Source organism: Mus musculus, chromosome 16, assembly GCF_000001635.26.
Source record: "Mus musculus strain C57BL/6J chromosome 16, GRCm38.p6 C57BL/6J".
Lineage (NCBI taxonomy): Eukaryota > Metazoa > Chordata > Mammalia > Rodentia > Muridae > Mus > Mus musculus.
This window is the reverse complement of record NC_000082.6, coordinates 32818027-32837018: the sequence shown is the minus strand read 5'-3', so window position 1 is coordinate 32837018 and position 18992 is coordinate 32818027. Positions and strand designations below refer to the sequence as shown.

At 48.3% G+C, this 18992-nt stretch overlaps 1 protein-coding gene across 8 annotated transcripts in view; it reads left to right on the top strand.

Annotated features, from left to right (window-relative positions):
• The window catches only part of Rubcn (RUN domain and cysteine-rich domain containing, Beclin 1-interacting protein), a 56028-nt gene extending 40711 nt beyond the window's left edge, over positions 1 to 15317 (top strand). For 4 of the 8 annotated variants that reach the window (XM_030248897.1, XM_030248896.1, NM_172615.4 and 1 more), the window contains 11 exons: positions 399 to 609; positions 1004 to 1105; positions 7697 to 7754; positions 8218 to 8350; positions 9015 to 9160; positions 9667 to 9731; positions 10096 to 10334; positions 10823 to 10884; positions 11302 to 11455; positions 12547 to 12640; positions 12873 to 15317. In XM_030248897.1, coding sequence (XP_030104757.1) covers positions 399 to 609; positions 1004 to 1105; positions 7697 to 7754; positions 8218 to 8350; positions 9015 to 9160; positions 9667 to 9731; positions 10096 to 10334; positions 10823 to 10884; positions 11302 to 11455; positions 12547 to 12640; positions 12873 to 13051 — 1443 coding nt within the window. In that variant the 3' untranslated portion in view covers positions 13052 to 15317. Of the gene's footprint in view, positions 1 to 398; positions 610 to 1003; positions 1106 to 3300; positions 3376 to 7696; positions 7755 to 8217; positions 8351 to 9014; positions 9161 to 9666; positions 9732 to 10095; positions 10335 to 10822; positions 10885 to 11301; positions 11456 to 12546; positions 12641 to 12872 lie in introns of all 8 variants that reach the window. The other 4 variants (XM_006521655.4, XM_006521653.4, XM_006521652.4 and 1 more) reach the window with 2 other exon arrangements.
• Positions 15318 to 18992: the final 3675 nt, after the last annotated feature.

Here is an 18992-nt window from a genome sequence, read left to right as displayed (position 1 = left end):
TGGCTGCTCTGTGAGCTACATCTTCCTTCAAGCACTTCCTCTCCCACCAATGTGCCCGGTGCTTGCAGTTTGGTGACTTTTTTTAAACCATAGTTTGTTTCATTGTGTTGAGCGGAGCACCAGGGAGTAAGACTGGCACTGAAGTCTTCGGCTGAGAGCTGAGATTCTCTTCTCATTTTTATACAGAACATGGAGCAGATGAGACAGTCATGGCCAGAGACTCTAGAGCAGGTTGTCTGCCCGCCTGCTGTCCTTACAGCAGACAGGTGCTTTTCCCCTGGTATTTCTGAGGAAAGCACACGTCTGTGAAGCTCTGCTTCCCCACAGCGAACTCAGCAAGGTGTTCCATACTTTTAGTCCCCTGACAAGCAGCATCTTTGGGGTCCTCCTTCCTCCAGGAAAACGCCCACTTCAGCATCTCCGAGTCCTTGATTGCCGCCATTGAGCTGATGAAGTGCAACATGATGAGCCAGTGTCTAGAAGAGGAGGAAGTAGAGGAGGAAGATAGTGACCGAGAGATCCAGGAACTGAAGCAGAAGATCCGCCTTCGGCGCCAGCAGATCCGCACCAAAAACCTGCTCCCTGCGTACCGGGAGACTGAGAATGGAAGTGAGTAGGCCTGTGGCCGCCGAGTACTCGCCTCTTTATGGCTTCACAAGCTTGGGCCATGTGGCCGCTCTCCTCTGCTCTGTGTGACGTGTTATACCTCAGCTCAGGGTTCCGCTGCTGTCAGAAGACAGTACTGTGGTGGTCTGTGTTGTTGGTGATGGTGTTATTTTTCCCTTGATAGACTAGGAATATCCCTAGAACTCATGTTTCCTACATCAGAAACAGCTTTATCTCAGAATGGGCTTCCAAGGTGAGAACTAAGGCCAGGAGTCACAGATGGGCTTCTCCAAAGTTGAGTGGAGCAGCAGCAAGTGTCAGTTCGGTGTATAGCTTCAGTCCCAGCCAGGTCCTGTCCTTGATCCTGTCTGTGACTGTGACGATCTCAATATCACAGGCTTCCGGGTCACCTCCAGCAGCTCCCAGTTCAGTTCACGGGATTCGACGCAGCTCTCTGAGTCCGGCTCTGCTGAGGATGCTGACGACTTGGAAATCCAAGGTGAGGAATGACAGCTTGTTACAGGGGTGTTTATTACTTGTTTCTTCTCATTTGAAATGCTGGGCTGAGTGACCCCTGAAGAAGATCTTCACTATGACCCATTACAGAGCACCGTTATTGTAAGGGATGGCTACTAATGCTAAAAATGCCGTTAACATGCATGAAGGTGACAGCCTTGATCATAAGGGGGCCAGCTGTTGGTGTCACTCTGACTCTGTCCTCACGTCTGTACCTCTCTTTTGGGTCCTCCTCCTAGCTGAGCCAAACCATATGATTTAGACTGTTTCCCTGGGCTCCATAACACCAGGAAATTGCTCCAAAATCTGTTAAAATTTAAAAAAAAAGAGCTTTATTGTAATTAAAAAACAAGACAGGAGTCATTAAGGGAGAAGCAAAAAAAAAAAGAAAAGAAAAAAGAAAAGAAGAAATAAAGGAAAACCTATCAGTTTACATAGCTTTAATTCCTTCTCAGCAGACTTCGGGCACTGTCCAGCCTTGGTGCAGTCATCAGTCAGTGGAGGAGGTGGGGCTGCGATGGGGAAAACATGCGTAGGAAAGCAGGTCACTGAATGTGCCTTTGGCATCACCGGCCTCCCTGAGTCCTGATAGCAGGACCAAAGAAACAAGTCGAACCTGGTGACTCAGGGAGTTACTGGTTTACTTACAGGCTACATCACTAATAATAATAATTATAATGGTAATAATAGTAATTGTAAAAATCACACCAGCATGAGCGACAGACTCCTAAGAGCTCCATAGACAGAGTCCAGCCTTTGGCTAACAGCCTCCTATACATTGTAGCACCTCCTAAGACCACATGCAGCCGGTATAGCAACTACTCAGAGCCGGGGGCATAAGAGTAACTGAGCAGCGGGGCAGTGTGGCACAACGCCTTTAACCCCAGCACTTGGAAGGCAGAGGCAGGCGAATTTCTGAGTTCAAGGCCAGCCTGGGCTCCAGAGTGAGTTCCAGCACAGCCAGGGGAACACAGAGAAACCCTCTCTCGAAAAGAAAAAAAGAAAATAAAAGTAACTGAGCAGATGAACTCTCAGGCAACGGTCTGATGGTCTTCCACCCCAGTCTGCGTGAAGGAGAGTGGCAGTAGATTCCATCTTGAGAGGGTCTCGTGGAGCCTAGCCAGGGATCAGCTGTCCTGCTTCCAGCCTGGCAGAAGCCACATCGTACTTGAAGACCATGCCTCACAACAGCCCTATTTCTGCAAGCCATAGATTTCTTCAGGTCCCAACAAAAAGACAGACTAGCAGCAAATAAACTCTCCTCCATGGACAAACTAAGTGTGACCTCCTTACAGAGCTGAACTGCCAGCACTCCATTATAACACTGTAAAATGACACTGAATATATTATTACTGATATATTATTCTCTTAGTCTTCAGAGCCCTCCCAAGTAACCAGTGTTCCCCCTCTGAAATCCAGATCTTGCACAATTGTAGAGGCCTCTAAGATATTTTTTCTGTGTTCTTCTTAATGTATCAGATGGCCACTTAAAACTCCTTTTCCTACTTCATTTTTTTGTTTTTGTTTGTTTGTTTGTTTTTTCAAGACAGGGTTTCTCTGTGTAGCCCTGGCTGTCCTGGAACTCATTCTGTAGACCAGGCTAGCCTCGAACTCAGAAATCCACCTGCCTCTGACTCCTAAGTTTTGGGATTAAAGGTGTGCGCCACCACTGTTCGGCTCCCACTTCATTTGTCAGTGGGTTCTTTTTAACCATAATTCTCACAAAGTGCAAACCATATTGTGACTGGGAGGGTGTCAAAATTTAGAAAAGACTGATCAAAACTCCTATTGGAAACTGTTGCTTCCTTTGTGGGCTTCCAGGGTGTGTGTGATTAGTCTGTTGGTTCTGACAGAAGTCCTTAAAGGAAACAGCCATAGGGCAGGATTTCTCAGTTCTAGGCCGCTGCCGTTCTCTGTGCTGAGGGACTGCCTTGAAGCTTGAGGTGTTTGCCTCTACACTCTGCCCTCCTCAGTGCTCAGAAACATGGCCAGCTGTTCCTAACATCACCCTTAGCTTGGGGGAGGCGCTTGAGGCTGGACTGGTTTTGGGAAGTAGCAGCATGTCTTTTCCAAGCCTTTCCTCACGTACGGATATGAGCTACACAAAAGTCACAGCCTGACCCCAAGGATTGTCGGGCTCAGAACTTTCTTTCTGTCTTTATCCTCGTTATCACACAGATGGTAGCGAAGGCTCTAACCTGACTCCCATGTTACAGAATGGACTCTCAGTGTCAGTGGCCTCACTGTTCTCAGGTAGCCATGTTGGAGGTGTGGAGGCGCTTCTGCATGCATGCGTGGGGCTGTTTGCACCAGCTTGTGTACATACGTGATCTTGTGACACTCATCAAGGTTAGGAGAACTACGTGCTCTGGAGAACACTAGACTTAATGCAGGAGCAATTTGGATATTCCTATGCCCTTTTCCATATGCCTAAAGTCCTTGCCATCTCCCCTCACAGTGATAATTTTAGATTAGGTAGTCATGTGACTGGGAGGGTGTCACAATTTAGAAAAGACTGATCAAAACTAGAAAAACAGTTATGTCTTGGATTTTTCTTTTTTGGTATTAGTGGTGCATAAAGGCATATTATTGCACAGCAGTTTGAATAGGGAACACTGAGTGTTAAGAGTTTTTTATATGTAATAGGGAGGTGAAGCCACAGGAGAGAAGTGTCTAAGGAGTAAAGAAAACCATAGAGAACACAGATGGCCGCCTCTCCCAAGGGCTAGCACCAGGCTGTGTCCCCAGGGCAGCGCCAGGCTGTGTCCCCAAGTCTGAGATGGAGGCGCCTGCAGAGAAGCATCTGAAGTCTCAGAGCTGCCTTGAGTCACCTTGTGGGTGCTGTCCAGAGGGAGAAGCCCAGCTGTGACAGCTCCACTGGGAAGCTCTTCTCAGTGCCTTACCTCAGCTCAGGCAGGACTAGGAGGAGCAGCCAGCGGAGAAGGGCTGCCCCGGCACTTACCATAAAGCCCTCCAAGATGCACTGTGGGAAATCGCCGTGAGAGGAACCCCTCATTGCTCTGCGCTCCTTGGGCAGTATCAGTGTGCTGAGCTGTTAGCTGAGGTAGGAGCGCAGCTGACTGCAACAGGACAAAGGCCTTCCTCCTCAGTGTCCTCCCAGCGCCCTCTACACACAAGGTTTTACCTATGCCAGCTGCCCCGGGAGACATGTTTGAAGCACAGATCTACAGTTCAAAGGCAATAAATTGAAACCTAATATAATATACAGAAAAGGGTACTCGTGAACTGGTTTTTTTTTCCTGATAAGAAAATCAGGTTTTGCTAAATAGTTTTCTGTCAACTTGATACAAGCTGGAGTTCTCTGAAAGAAGGGAACCTCAATTGAGAAAACACCCCCATAAGTTTCAGCTGTCAGTCCTCTGTGGGCGGGGCATCCCTGGGCTGGTGGTCCTAGGCTCTTTCTATAAGAAAGCAGCCTGAGCAAGCCAGTAAACGGTACCTCTCTATGGCATCTGCATCAGCTCGCCTCTAGGTTCCTGCCCTACTTGAGTTTCTGTCCTGACTTCCCTTGGTGATGGACTGTCACCTGAAAGTGTAGGCTGAAATCAACCCTTTCTTCCCCAAGTCGCTTTGGTCATGGGGTTTTGTCACAGCAATCCCCTAGCTAGGATGAAGTCCAAGGCCATCAATTGTCTCTCCTCTCACTGTTAAATAAAAGTTTAACAGTAATAATAGTTCTCCATTTTACAGTTTTTCTCTTTGAATTAACAATTACAGAGAATTCACTGGCATTGCATCTCCAGCATGCATGTGGATGTCTGAGGGCAACCATGTGGATCCTGGGGTTTCAACTCAAGACCCTGTGGCTGGCAGCGGTCACCTTTACCTCTGGAGCCATGTTGCCAACCCCTGTTTTTTTTTTGTTTTTTTTGTTTTTTTTTTTTGTATTTTATAAATTTTCCCAGTCAGTAATAATTGCCTTATTCTATGAAAAGCATCAAAATGCTTCAAATAAATTCTCCTCGAAAAACATATTTGCTTTGAAAATACGTTTGTTTTTGTTCAAAAGATTAATAAGAATGTTTATAATTGTTTTAAACTTACTAGGAAGGTGCAGACTTCTTTCTGTTCTCTCCAGAACACTTTCCTCCTTGTCTGTTTTAGACTTGGTATTGTTTTATCATTGTGCTCAATTAGTGGTCCACCCACATCAACTTAGTCATCTGCTTGAACTAACTTGAGTCATCGGGTGCCTCTCGGGCTCAGTAAAGTCAGCATGTTAGATGGGTGTCAGGCCCCTACCCCCTGGGCTATCAGGACTGCCTCCACTCTGCTCTGGGGTAGGGTTCTTATGCCAAAGCAGTTGCAGTATTTATGATTAGCTGAAAGATCCCTGTCGCATACCTCCTCCCTACCTTTTTATGTATCTTGTGAAAAAGGACAATGAACAGATTAAAGCTAGCTTTATTATAGGCTCTAAAGAAAAGAAAATAAAGAGAAGAAAAGAGACTTCCTTACTTGGAGATGAAATGCTTTGCTTAAAAAACAGTATATTCTGAGAAATGTATCCATAGGTAATTTTGTGTAACTATCACAGACCATAGAATTTAGTTACAGAGGCTACTGTTGCACTATGATAGAATCTCAAGGGGACCACTGTCATATGCATTGGCCTTCATTGACAGAAACACCATTGTGTGGCATGGTTGTAATTTTATGGAGACAATGGTTTCCTTAGCGACAGTTATCAAATGCCTCTCTGTAGTGTGTAGCACTTTTTTTTTTAATAGCCCAGGCCTATGGTATGAAAATCAGTTAGCCCCTTATCCAAGGATGTCTAAGATTTTCTTTCTTTTTTCCTCTCTCCCGAGTGGGATGAAATTTGCAAAAATTTTAATTGCTTTTAGCCATTTATTCATTCAGGAAATACTCTCTGAAAGTCTTTTATATAGAATGTATTATGAATGCTATTTGACAAGACAAGATTCATGTTCAACCCAAGTGGTGTTGATGATCCCCAAACCGACAGTGCAGAACCAGCAGTTGTGTGAGGGTCTGATGCTGTCGCCAGACTCTTGCATCCTCCTCCCCATGACACAGTGACGGTAGACCAGACAACGGGCAGTGCTTCGGAATGTGCACAATTTAGGTGACTCAAATTCAGACAGAAAATATGACATAGATGAGCAACATTTTGTCAAATAAAATGTTCTTTTTGTAATTACCAGTCCCCAAGATGGTTGATGTCTGGTTTTTATATGCTTTGAAGCAGATGAGGGTTGGGATAGAGTTCGGTAGTACAGGTCTCGCCTGTCACCATCAGGCCCAAGTTTGATTTCCAGCCCTACCCCCAAACAAACAGCAAATTGGAAGCTGCCGCACGTGGCTTTGAGACCAGCAGTTTGTGAACCATAATATTTGTGTTATACTTGTATCTAAAACTATGTACAAGATGTTATACATTTCACTGAGTTAGACATAATCTCGTTTCCTCAGAGATATTCTGTAATCCAGTTGCACACACAAAAGAATCTATGAGCAGTTGAAGCATGGGGCACAGCTGAGCTACTTGTGGCCAAGTGCAGATGATATCATGGAAGCCTAGTGCTCTGCTGGGGGCGTCAGACGCAGGAGATGGGTCATTGTGCAGAACTAATTAAGGAAAAAAAGGGTCCTCTCATTGGGCATCAAAGGAAGTAAGAAATGAGATTACCAACAAAATAGCCTTTCCATTGACTTGGTTAGGGGCTGACTAGCTTTCTAGAACATGACTCTGTAGCATTTGGCTAGATGAGGTCTCTGGGGGCTCAGGCCTCCCTTTAGAAATACATTTTGGGAAGTCTAATTTTTCTATAGTTACATATGAGATTTCTATAGTAATGGTCATGTTGACAGTCTATAGTAAGCTGGTTACAAGGGTTTTCCAGGGGTCCTCAAGCTATGGGGAAGGTCTTTCCTTCTCTGAGCCATCAGACAGGAGTAAAACCAACCCGTGAAACTATTCTAAAGCTAGAAAAAACACCTGACATTCAGGGGTGGTGGCGAGCAGTTAGACACGACTGTCCAGCTCCCAGGCGTTGAATAAGTAGCCTCTAGGATCTCAATTTTGTGTGGGTGATAATTCTGTCATTAAAAAAGCCAGACGGAACCCTTCCCTTTAGGTGCTCTAACACACGATCCTCCGGCCTCAGCCTCTCCGGCGCTGGAATTCCCGGCATGAGCTTCGTGCCACACTGGCTTTGGGAGCATGTCACTTAATAGTGCCTGGAGGGGAGGCTTGGGTGTCCTGGTTTGTGCCTGCACCAAGCGTGCCCCCATGTGCCTGCAGGTCTCTTTCTCTCACTGTCTTACGCCAAACGTGCGTGCGCGTTCCCCTCAATCTGTACATGTTGGCCTTCTCAGTGCTCCGCACCGTGTCACTAATTCAGCCTGGTTGTGACACGAATGGAAATGGACTCTTAAGTAGCGTGTAGCGCTTCACCTGTTTTGTACCCTGCATGGAATGTAGCACCTAGCGGCCACCCCATCACTTAGCCGCAGCACCCTGTGATGGGTTCCTTGGCTTCTCTTCCTTTGCCATTTCCTGCTCTCCTTACCTCTGGTTTCCATGTAGACGCTGACATCCGGAGGAGTGCAGTCTCAAACGGCAAATCATCCTTCTCCCAGAATCTGTGAGTATCTTTCCATCTGTGCAATGACTTTGTGCTGCGTGGAAAAACAAACTCAGATTGTGGCCTGTGGGTGAGAAAGGTCACAGCAAAAGCCATCCCGTCTCTAGAAGAGGCAGGGTTCAAGTGATGGCCCTGTCCCATGGTGGCTGCTCGAGGGGAGAAAGACCACATCTGAGAGAGGTACAATGGCAGTTTCACCAACTTTATTTTATAAACAGGCCGAGTGCCCATCTTAAGTAAAGAAGCTGCACTTTAGAGAAAGGAAAATATAGAACTCTTAACTGCAGTACCACGTACTGCAGGGATATGAGATTCGTGCTTGTGTATAGTCACTTCAGAACAGCGCATGAGAGTAAAGAAAGTGAGCCGCTGAGGTGGTCGGCTGTGTGGTCCTGGGTCCTGGCGGCTGCGGGAAGCCACAGTCGTCCTGACCCAGTGCACTCAGTCCCCCTCTCCCTTCCAGCTCGCACTGCTTCCTGCACTCCACATCGGCTGAGGCAGTGGCCATGGGGCTTCTGAAGCAGTTTGAGGGGATGCAGCTTCCAGCTGCCTCGGAGCTCGAGTGGCTAGTCCCAGAGCATGATGCTCCACAGAAGGTAGGCCGGCCTTTCCCGTCCTTCCCTGCCCAGGAGCCTGTGAACCTGCTGCTCTTGTTCTCCTGGCTCACATGGCCCAGTCTGGAGTGAACCTAGGTCTCTTCCCTTATTCAGGAGCAGACATTGTTTACAAGTGTGTTGAGTGCCTGAGTGAGTGAGTGAGTGAGTGAGTGAGTGAGTGAGTGAGTGAGTGAGTGCCTGAGTGCCTGGGTGAATGGGTGAATGGGTGAATGCTTGCCTGCCTAGGTTTCCCTGGCTGTTGTTTCTTCGCCATCCTCTTCCACAGGAAAAGCTCATGTTTGTGTCTAACGTTTAGGCCCCATGAGAGTGAATTGTTCAGACTCCTTTCTGCTCTGTAGTTGAATCCTTTGAGGTGTAAGGCATGCTGGCATAGTAAAGGCCTCAGGAAGTGTAGCGGCAGTGCCAGCAATAGGTACCAGCATTCTAGAATGCTATCTCTGCTTCTTGGAACTCAAGATCCTGGCTTCTTGTAGCCTGGTACCTACTTGTTCGTTTTAAAATCAGTGTTTGTTAAAGCCTCAACCTATGATAATTCTGGAATATGTCTCATCATCTCTGCTTCTGTTGCGGCCAGAAGGGCTAAGCATACGTGTCCCCATCCATCAATTGTCTAGACCAGCTCACATGCGCTTTCCTCCTCCAGCTCCTACCCATCCCCGACTCCCTGCCCATCTCACCAGATGACGGGCAGCACGCGGACATCTACAAGCTGCGAATCCGCGTCCGTGGCAACCTGGAGTGGGCTCCGCCCCGGCCGCAGATCATTTTTAATGTTCATCCAGCCCCCACGTGAGTAGCCAGTGTTGGAGGAGATGCGTTCTCTTTGCTCTATAGGAGCTGTCTTCTTTCTTACCTGTGTGTCTCTGCCTCTGGCTGTGCCTTCCACACATTGCCGTGTATTTAAAAGCATGGAGAGATGACCCTCCATTTTACTTTTGCTCTTAAATTCTTCTAGCCATTGAATTCTCTCCCACACTTAACTGGACCCCACACCCCTTTGAGTCCGCATTCCCAGACCATTGCCTTCCTCCCAGCACTGTGAGCTCACTGGGTTTTCTTCTCCTTTTAAGATAAGTCTTTTCTCTCCCTTTGTTCTGTCCTCATCCCTTGCATTTGTACAGACAGACGATCCCTTACTCACTGCCGTGGGCTGACCCAGTAAACCCTAACCTCAGAAACCCTCACTCTGCACGCGTGCTCCCATCCTTACGAGAGTCTTCTCGCCCTCACCCTTTAAACCCCCCCCCCCCCGTGTAGCTGCCGTCTGCTAACCCCCTCTCCTTTACCTTCTGTAGGAGGAAGATTGCCGTGGCCAAGCAGAATTACCGCTGTGCGGGATGTGGCATCCGGACGGACCCCGGTAAGTCCCATCATAATGACCCAAGAACTTTGTCCTCCCCCACGCCTGTCCTAGGTGATGGAAGGGGAGAGGGGACAGGTGGGGGGGGGGGAGAAGTCCTGAAGCAGGAGGGGAGGGCATTACCTCAGGGAGCAGCACTACCAGAACCATATCCTGGAGAAACTGGCTCACTGCAGCTAGGCTCTTAGAGACTGGATTTGGATTCTTCAGTAGCCTCAAGGGTGGGGTGCAGGAACCATAGGTCCCACTGTGCGAGTTTTTCCAGCTTTGGTTAGAAATCAGTTGACTCTCCCTGCCTGCTGTTTGAAGGGTCACCAGCTTCTGAGTACGAAGTCACACTAGCCTTTGCTTCCTGGGCTTCTAGACTATATCAAGCGGCTGCGGTACTGTGAGTACCTAGGCAAGTACTTCTGCCAGTGCTGCCACGAGAACGCCCAGATGGTCGTCCCCAGCCGCATTCTGCGCAAATGGGACTTCAGCAAGTACTATGTCAGCAACTTCTCCAAGGACCTGCTCCTGAAGATCTGGAATGATCCTCTCTTCAATGTGCAGGACATCAATAGCGCACTCTACAGGAAGGTCAAGCTGCTTAACCAAGTCCGGGTGAGATAGCTGAACAAGCCGGGCCTTGGATGCCTGTTTCTGTCCTAGCTCCTGTTCCTGTTGGTGCAGTTGCCTTAGGTCACCACACTTCTTGTCACAGTCACCGTTCATGTTCTGAGGACTTTTCTTGTTTGTTCTCAGTGCTGGGGAGCACTGGCCCAGCACTGATGCCCATAGTGCTAGCAAGGCCTCTGTCCCAGAGCCACACTCACACAGTTCCTGTGTGCTTGTCCTGCCAGACTCGCAAACCCCGAAGCAGCTGAGACTCGATAAAACTGGGAAGCAAAGGCCATTTCTGCCCTCACGGAGAACAGGGCTGGGCATTTGAATCCCAGAGTTCTCAGCGGCTGCCATTGTGTCTGATGAGCACACTGAAGTGAGGTGTGGAAGGTTTGACTGAGAGGTGCTGTGTGAAGAGTGGAGGACTAGCTGCCCCTCTAACAGGTCCTTCTCTCTCTCCTCTCCTCCACCCAACGTCTTGTCTGCAGCTGCTGCGGGTTCAGCTGTACCACATGAAGAACATGTTTAAGACATGCCGACTGGCCAAAGAGTAAGTCTCCCGTGGAGGCCAGGGTCCTCTGGCTGCCCGTTGTCTCTTAAAGGCCTATATCCCAACTGCCCGTTGTCTCTTAAAGGCCTATGTCCCAGCTGTTGCCTACTTTACATGAGAAAGAGTTTGCAGAAATGTCTGAAACTAGTGGGAAGCCATGACAGTAATTGAATTGTGTCTCTTTTAAAAAGGACTATCTGTCCAAGGTGAGACACCATTTTCCAAGCTCACTCTACAGAATTTATAAATAAAATACTTTCGGTATGGAGAGCTGGGGTAGCCTAGAATACCTGGGCTGGCTGAACGTCTTTGTCCCCTCCCCTCACCCCCTTAGCTTCTCTCCTTCTGAGTTTGGTACGGTCATGCACCATGGGAAATGTTTATTTCCTCTCCTCCCTCTGCCTCTCATTTCTGTAGGCTCCTGGATTCCTTTGACGTGGTTCCAGGCCACCTGACAGAGGACCTCCATCTGTACTCGCTGAGTGACCTGACTGCAACCAAGAAGGGAGAACTGGGGCCCCGGCTGGCGGAGCTCACTAGAGCGGGAGCCGCCCACGTGGAGAGATGCATGGTGAGGCGACCTTGCTCTGCCCTGCAGCCGAGGCTTTGCTCTGGGCTTAGGTGGGGCTTAGGTGGGGCTTAGGTGGGGCTTAGGTGGGGCTTAGGTGGGCAGGGTTCCTGTCATTTAGCTCCTCATGCGGCCAGTTGACACTGAGAGAAACCAGAAGGGCTTGCAGTTCTCTAAGTCCGTGAGCAATAGGTTCTTCTTATGTGAAGAACCCGGAGTTAGAGGAGGGAGCGCTGCTGGGCTGGGGCAGGAGGATCTGAGTAGAGTCAGCCTGGGCTATTCATCAAGACCCTGTCTTGAGAAAACAAAAATACAAAAGCAATTAGGACAAGAGTTGATGCAGGTGTTGGCCCAGGCTAGACTGAGCAGCCTCCAGTGAAGAAGGCCACACTCAGTAGGACCTTGACCACAATCTAGAGGCTGCTGTTTTCAGTCACAGTCTCCAGCAGTTTGCTCTCTCTGTAACACCGTTTTCTTCTTTCTGGAATGAAGGTGACCCTTAGATGAACTGTCCTTCCCTCTTGAGCTTTTGAGGACTGATGAAGTAGCTTACAGTATCTCTGTAAATTCCACGTACAAGGGTCAACATGCTAGAAACCTGGAAATGATACTTTTAGGTCTGCCCATGTCAGCTGCCTGGTTTGTGGCCTGTGGCAGGGTGAGGTGTGTGTGCGGTGGGGTTGGGATGGACACAGTGCAGTATAGCCTGACTAGAGGGTGTTGTTTCTGGGAAACACCCTTACTTTAGCTTTTATCTTAATGAGTTGTGCTATATGTTTCAAAGTAAAAAATCTATACTGGAGTACAGCTTTGAGGACCATCTTCTTCGTACCCCCTCTTCGCCCGTTCCTCATCACTGAGGGCTGCTCCAGTGGCAAGGAATGCTCAAGCCTGTGTCTCTTGTCCATCCCTGAAGCTTTGTGTGTGGTGTCCAGCCCTGCTGTGGCTCTCATACTCACAAGTCCAGCCCGAGGCTGTATGTCACAGACAATAGACCCTTCACCTGCTCAAAGGTTTATTTATGACTTGCTTCCCCTCGCTGGAGTTCACCCTCTGGAGCCAGCCCTTCACTTTTCCTGTCACTCTCTCCACAGCTGTGTCAGGCCAAGGGCTTCATCTGTGAATTCTGTCAGAATGAGGAGGATGTCATCTTTCCTTTTGAGCTGCATAAGTGCCGGACTTGTGAAGGTGAGGGCCATTGCTAGATGGGAAGCCGCTGTACTCCCCGTGAGTCCTCTGTTAGCAGGAGTGTGGTGTGAGTGACTCCATGCTCCAGCCCGGAGCACAAGCTGTGGGGAGGAGCGGCTGTGGTGGGTTGGAGCAGCTGTGGTGAGGAGGAGCAGCTGTAGTAGGGAGTTGCTTCCAGCCCAGGATAATACGAATCATTTTCTTCTCTCTCCTTTTCAACCGGAATGAACAGAGTGTAAAGCGTGTTACCATAAAACTTGCTTCAAGTCTGGACGCTGCCCCCGGTGTGAGCGGCTGCAGGCCCGACGGGAGCTGCTGGCCAAGCAGAGCCTGGAGTCCTACCTGTCTGACTATGAGGAGGAGCCCACAGAAGCCTTGGCTCTAGAGGCCACCGTCCTAGAGACCACCTGAGGAATGCACTAAGCCCTTTGTGTAAGGGTCTGGCGAGGGTCAGATATAGACTGAGCCACACCTTCAAGGAAGGTGGGGCCTTTTAAATATATATATATTGTCATTTTTTATGACTTGTCTGCTGTCCAAGTGTAGGCAACCTTTCTTGGTTGATGGATCCAGTCTCTTGTGACAGCTGTCTGTGGGCACTGGGTATTTTTGTCAGGGGAATGGACATCGAGACCCAGTTCTGACCCGCTCGGCCTCTTCTACTAGGACCAGATCTGGTTACAGCTGCAGCTAACGATCATACCCACTGTTGACTTAGTTCCTCAGAGTCTGAGCCAGGCCTCTCTCAGCCAGCGACCTTCTCCTTTGCTGCTGAAGCAGGAGAATGGTCTTTTCTTAGGCCTAGTCCTAACAGAGACTAAGACTGTGCCCTGAGTCACGGGAGAGAAGGGGGGTATACAACGGGCATTCTGTCTGGCCACTTAGGTATACGGGGGGGCAGGGCAGGTAGGAACAGAACCATCCTTGTTCTAGCATCTTCGGGATCTCAAAGGGCAACCATGACTTCCCTGTTTCAAATATTCCTGGCATAGGTGGGCACAAGCTGGTTTGTGTACTCTGGTGGGCTTGGATCAAAGACCAGATCCGAGTCTTAGGTCAGGCCACAAGCCTATAAGTGCGGCTACAGCTGGTGCTTAAGGGGCGGCTTTTTCAGATAGGCATCTCCTCCGGGGTGGTCAGTCTCTCAGTTAACTATCGTGAGTGCAGGTGTGCTTCATGCTCAGGCAAGTCCCTGATGCTACCTAAGGCGAGGATAGAAACCCCTCCCACCATCTGAATAGTGGGTTCCTTACTGCTCTGTACGACTATGTGGTCATTGTGGTTCCAGTACTGATATGACCCAACTCCATTCTCTGTCCCCTTCCTCCAGAGAGCTGCAGCCCTTCCTCTTGGCTGATCTCTTGCCTTAGTTTCTTTTCTCAGAGTTGGGGGAAGCCAGCCAACTAGTAGCACTAAGTAAAGCACTTGGCAGTTTGTGAATGTGTCTGTTTGCTCAGAGTAACAGGACCTTTATGCAGTTAACTAACTCTTCAGCTTTGTAATCTATGTCAAACCATCCATTTCATGGTACTAATTTTAATAGACTCTTCCCCTATCACCTAATGTGCATTTTTTGTGGGAATTGCCCTGGACTAGGCTGCACATGATGGTGGTGGTGTTTGAGTTGCTGCAGCACCGACCTCGGTAAACACTGGTCAGGGCTGCCTCTCAGAGCCTGGCAGTTCTGTGAACTTAATCCACAGCCCTCTTGTTCTGGAGCTGGCCTGTGGCTTCCTGTACTTGACCGCTAGTAAAATCATTGGTCCAGGCAGTGTCGCAAGCCGTCAAATGGAGTTGCATGTTGTTGATGGAAGCTGACAGGTAGCTGTGCTTAGAGGGAACGAGGGATCTCCCAGAGAGGCAGAAGGGGCATGACATAACAGCCAAGCTGAGCTCCAGCAGAGCAAGAGGGAGCATGCCAGGCTAGTTCCAAGGTGTGGCTCCTCTGCCTCACACTTGGGATCTGACAACTACATGGACTGGGACTGCTCTCAGTAGTCGATGAGGCAGAAAGCCGAGGCCAGAGCCAGTTCTGCAGAGCTGGTTAGAAATCCCTCCCAATTCACTTATCACTGAGTCAGACCTCAGAGACAGACTCTGACTCCAGGTCCAGTTCCTGGCTGACTTCCGTCCAGCTGCTCAGTGAAGTCACCACACTGGAGGAGACTCCACCCATGCTCCCAGTCTACAAAGGCTCAAGCAGCCTCACTGACGTCCCTGTTCCTTTCCACCTCCCCACCCCACCCCATCCCTCTAGGTCACATACCTTCTAGAGCTCCTGAGTCCGCTGTCATTACTCACCAAATACCCATGTCTGTTTATTTGAGGAGCCGGAGCAGGGGGTGTGGTGAAAGCACTTTGTCACTTACAGTATCTGAGGATCCCCTGCTACACTGATGGGAGGTGGGGATGGAGCTTAGGGAGGGGAGCAGCACTCTGTACAGAGGGGACAGCTCCAAGTGCTCTGCACTTAAGGGGCCCTTCGTCCTCTGCTGAGGGCTGGAGAGCTTTTGCCGAAGAGAAAAGGAGCAAGAGTCTAAATGAAAACGCTGTTTGTGTACAACCTGTGTTTAGAACTGGATTCTCACCTGCTGTAATTTACGCACATCCTGACAGTCCATGGTCATCTTTAATAAACTAAGGAAAATAAATCTTGCCTTTTATTTACCTGCCTTGACGACTGTGGAATGGTTTTGTGTGTTTACTGAAAAGCGACTGCATCTGAAAATTCCTGTGATTTTTGTGGACTCTCCTCCACGTGACTCTTTTGTTAGTTGTTCTATTAAGGTTATTGTTGTTGGGTTTTAAACACAGGGTCTCACCATGTATCCCAGACTGGCCTCAAACGTGGAATCCTCCTGCCTCTGCTGGGATGATAGGTCACACACCATCACACACTATACACGTGGCTCTTTAGATGTCTCTCTGTCATCTCCCACCGTGGTCTAAAACCAACATTTATCTCTGCAAACCTTACCGTTGGTGACTCGGCTCTGAAAGCTGACTTCCTGGCATAGGAAGGGGTCAGTTCACACTTCTGACATCAAGTTTGTTGATTGTCCTTTTCTTTGGCTGTATCGAATTCCATTCCTCCCACTCCTGCACAAATGCTGACTGTTCTCTCAGTTGTCTGGGGTCTCACCAGCTTCTTCCTGTTCATTCACTTTCAACAAATATTCCATTACCCACTACACACCAATGTCTGTGGTAGTCTGCGGGGCTAGAGCAGAGAGCAAAGTGGAGACAGGCCCTCCCATAAGGAAGTAAAACACCTGTGTGGCCCACAGATGTTGCACGAAATCACCAAAGTGAATGGATAGTCAGCCATCTGTGCCTGCAGGTCTTGGTTAAAAAGCTGAACATGGTGACATATAATCCTAGCACTTGGGAGGCTCAAAAAGCCAAGATATTTAGAAAAAATACAGTAAAAGCTACCACAAATTTAAGAACACACTGTAGTAGCTATTTACATTCTATTAGCTATTATGAGTTATATAGACATTTAAAATATATATGATAGAGATAAATATATGATAGGAATAAGATGTGATACGAGTAGATTCCCTACAAATATTAAGCTATTTTATATGAAAGATTTTGAGCATTGACGGGTCTCGGGAACCGTAGAACCAGCTGCCTGTAAGGGACAGCTGGCGATAATCTCCACTGATGGCTACAAAGAAAAGATAAAATGCTATTTCAAACAAATCCAGGACCAGAGAAAGGTGACATTCCTAAGAGTGGTTATGCAAGTCCTTCCCCCAGATCGGGGCTCAGGCCAAAATCTCTAAACAGGAGCTGGCCTGTGTGAGGACCGGACAAGACAAGAACAGAAAAGGACTTACAGATTCGGATTTGTTTATAGGTTTTTGTTTGTTTTTGGGGTTTTTTTTTTTTTTTTTTTGAGACTATGTTTCTCTGTGTAGCCCTGGCTGGCCTTGAATTCGGAAATCCACCTGCCTCTGCCTCCCAAGTGCTGGGATTAAAGGTGTGCGCCCCAATGCCTGGCTCTGTTTATGTCTTGTAACCCACACTGGCCTCAAAATTCTCCTGCCACAGCCCCCAGATGCTGGGATTACAAATGTGCACCCGTCACAGCTAATTACAGTTTTACATTTAAAACAGTGTTTGTGAATGCAGGCGCCTGTATAGGTCACGTGATAATTTTGGGGAATGAACCCTCCTCCTTTTTTGAGTGGGAGGTCTCTGATGTGTCTGTTGTGCTGCATACCCCAGACTAGATGGCCCTCAGGCTTCTGGGTAATTTTCCTATCATCTCAGTGTTGGAGCGCTGGGTTACAGATGATGCACACCACCACATCCAACTTTTTACATAGATTCTAGGGATCAAATGGGTTTGAAAGGTAGTTTCAGACCCAAGGACTGAACTTGGGTCATCAGTCTTTCGTAGCCATTGCTATTACCTGCTGTGTAATTTTCCCATACCTACCACCCCTTTTTAAAAGAGGTCTCACACCACTCAGGCTAATTAATATTAAACTTGCTGTATAGCTGAGAACAACTGTACTGGTCCATTTGCCTCTGCGTCTCCCAAGTGCTGGGATTACTGGAGTATGCCTCTATTTCCAGCACTTTTAGGCTTTATATTCAGAATTGGTGCGATAGACAAAACGTTTGTGTTACCCTAGATTTTATATTGAAGGCTTTATCCCAGTGAGGTCTTCAGATAAGACCTTTTGGAAGGCAAATGAGTGTCATTAGAGTCAAGCCCCATGGTGCAGCTTATAAAGGACTGCAGGAAGCCAGACAGCTCTTTCCATCCTTAGAGGGCGAAGCACAGACAACTACAAACCAGGAAGAGTGTTTATAGTCACCAAGATCCCTCAAGTTCGCCAGTGGGAAAGCCGATGAAGAGTTTTATTCAAAGTGAGTGGCTGGTCAAAATGCCAGCATCCTTTGCAGAGAAAGGGCAGAGCAGAGGGTTGAGACTCTGATAAAGCTCTGAAGAGGTTACAAGGAACTGGTCTAGTGGATTGTCACTGTCACCACCTAAGAACGTGTAAGAAAGAAGAGAGAGCCCGTCTGCTCTGCTCAGCTCTGTCTCAACGTTCTTAAGCAGAGAACAGAAGGTTGGGAACAGCATATTGAAAAGACGGGGTCACGTACAGAATCTCAGGGAAAAATCGGGCTGGTCAGGAAGGGCAGGGACTAAGGAAGCCCAGGACTCCTGATTCATAGACTTTCCCTTGAGCCTGCGGCCAGCAAGGCAGGCCACACAGTAACAGCTGAGCTGAACCCTCAACCCTGAATAACAGGAACACCCCAAAGAAAGGGAACTAATCTGAACAGTCACTCACTGTGACACTGACCATGCTACCTGTGTACTCCCGTGGCCTCCACTGTGTGCAGGTGTACTGTATCGAGTCATGGCAGAGGAGGTGGGCAACCTTTGTGGCCTCCTGGCTAGGAGCCTGTGGGACCATAAAGGCCCAGGATTACGGAGGAAGGGTTAAAGAGGCTTCCCCCAGATACCTCAAACATGAGGACAACAGGAGTTGGCTACCTCCCTCTTCCCAACCTGGAGCTATAAAGCTGCCTCCCCTACCATCAACCCTAGTAAGAATGTATTACCCTGACAGTGATCGGGCATCAATCCTTGTTTGACCTTAAAAGCCAGATGACCTCAGTTCAGGGCAGAGAGCCTGGCACTGACTGGGAGAGGTCAGAGACGACCCCTGGCACTCACCGGAATAGATGAGAGAGCCTGGCACTCACTGGGAGAGGGCAAAAATCAAAGGCAGTATCTGAAATCAGCCACAAATTATGAAAATATTGACTTTACTTGTTTGACTTAAAGTGATTCAAGCCATGGGTGTGCGATCCTTTTCATAGTTTGTAACAGAGCGCTTGGCTGCAATTCCTGCCTTTTAGGGATCTACTATCTAGTTATTAAGACAGGAGCACATAAGTAAAAGTATTAGACATGGAGTGCCTTCTTTGTCCTGGGCACTACTCTAAATTATTTATATATGGCTGACTTGTTAACCCTCCCGAATACCCACTGAGATAGACTGCATCATCATTTCCACTCTAAACATGTAACTAAGGCAAAGAGAGTTTAAGCAATGTACTCAACACATTCCAGCTAGTGTAGTGGAGCCCAGATCCACATATGGGTGGCCTGGCTCCAAAACTCCACCTTCAACCACTGTGTTATGCCAAGATAAATGAGAAGACTGAGTTCTAAGAGGCCGGAGAAACCAGTAGCGAGTGTGGCCATGACACTGGGAAGTCCAGTGCTAGAGCTGATTCCTAAAACTTTGGAGGCATGTTAGGATTCTCTAGAAGAATCGAATAGGAAGGATGAATAGATACTAGAGGGGGTTCAGTG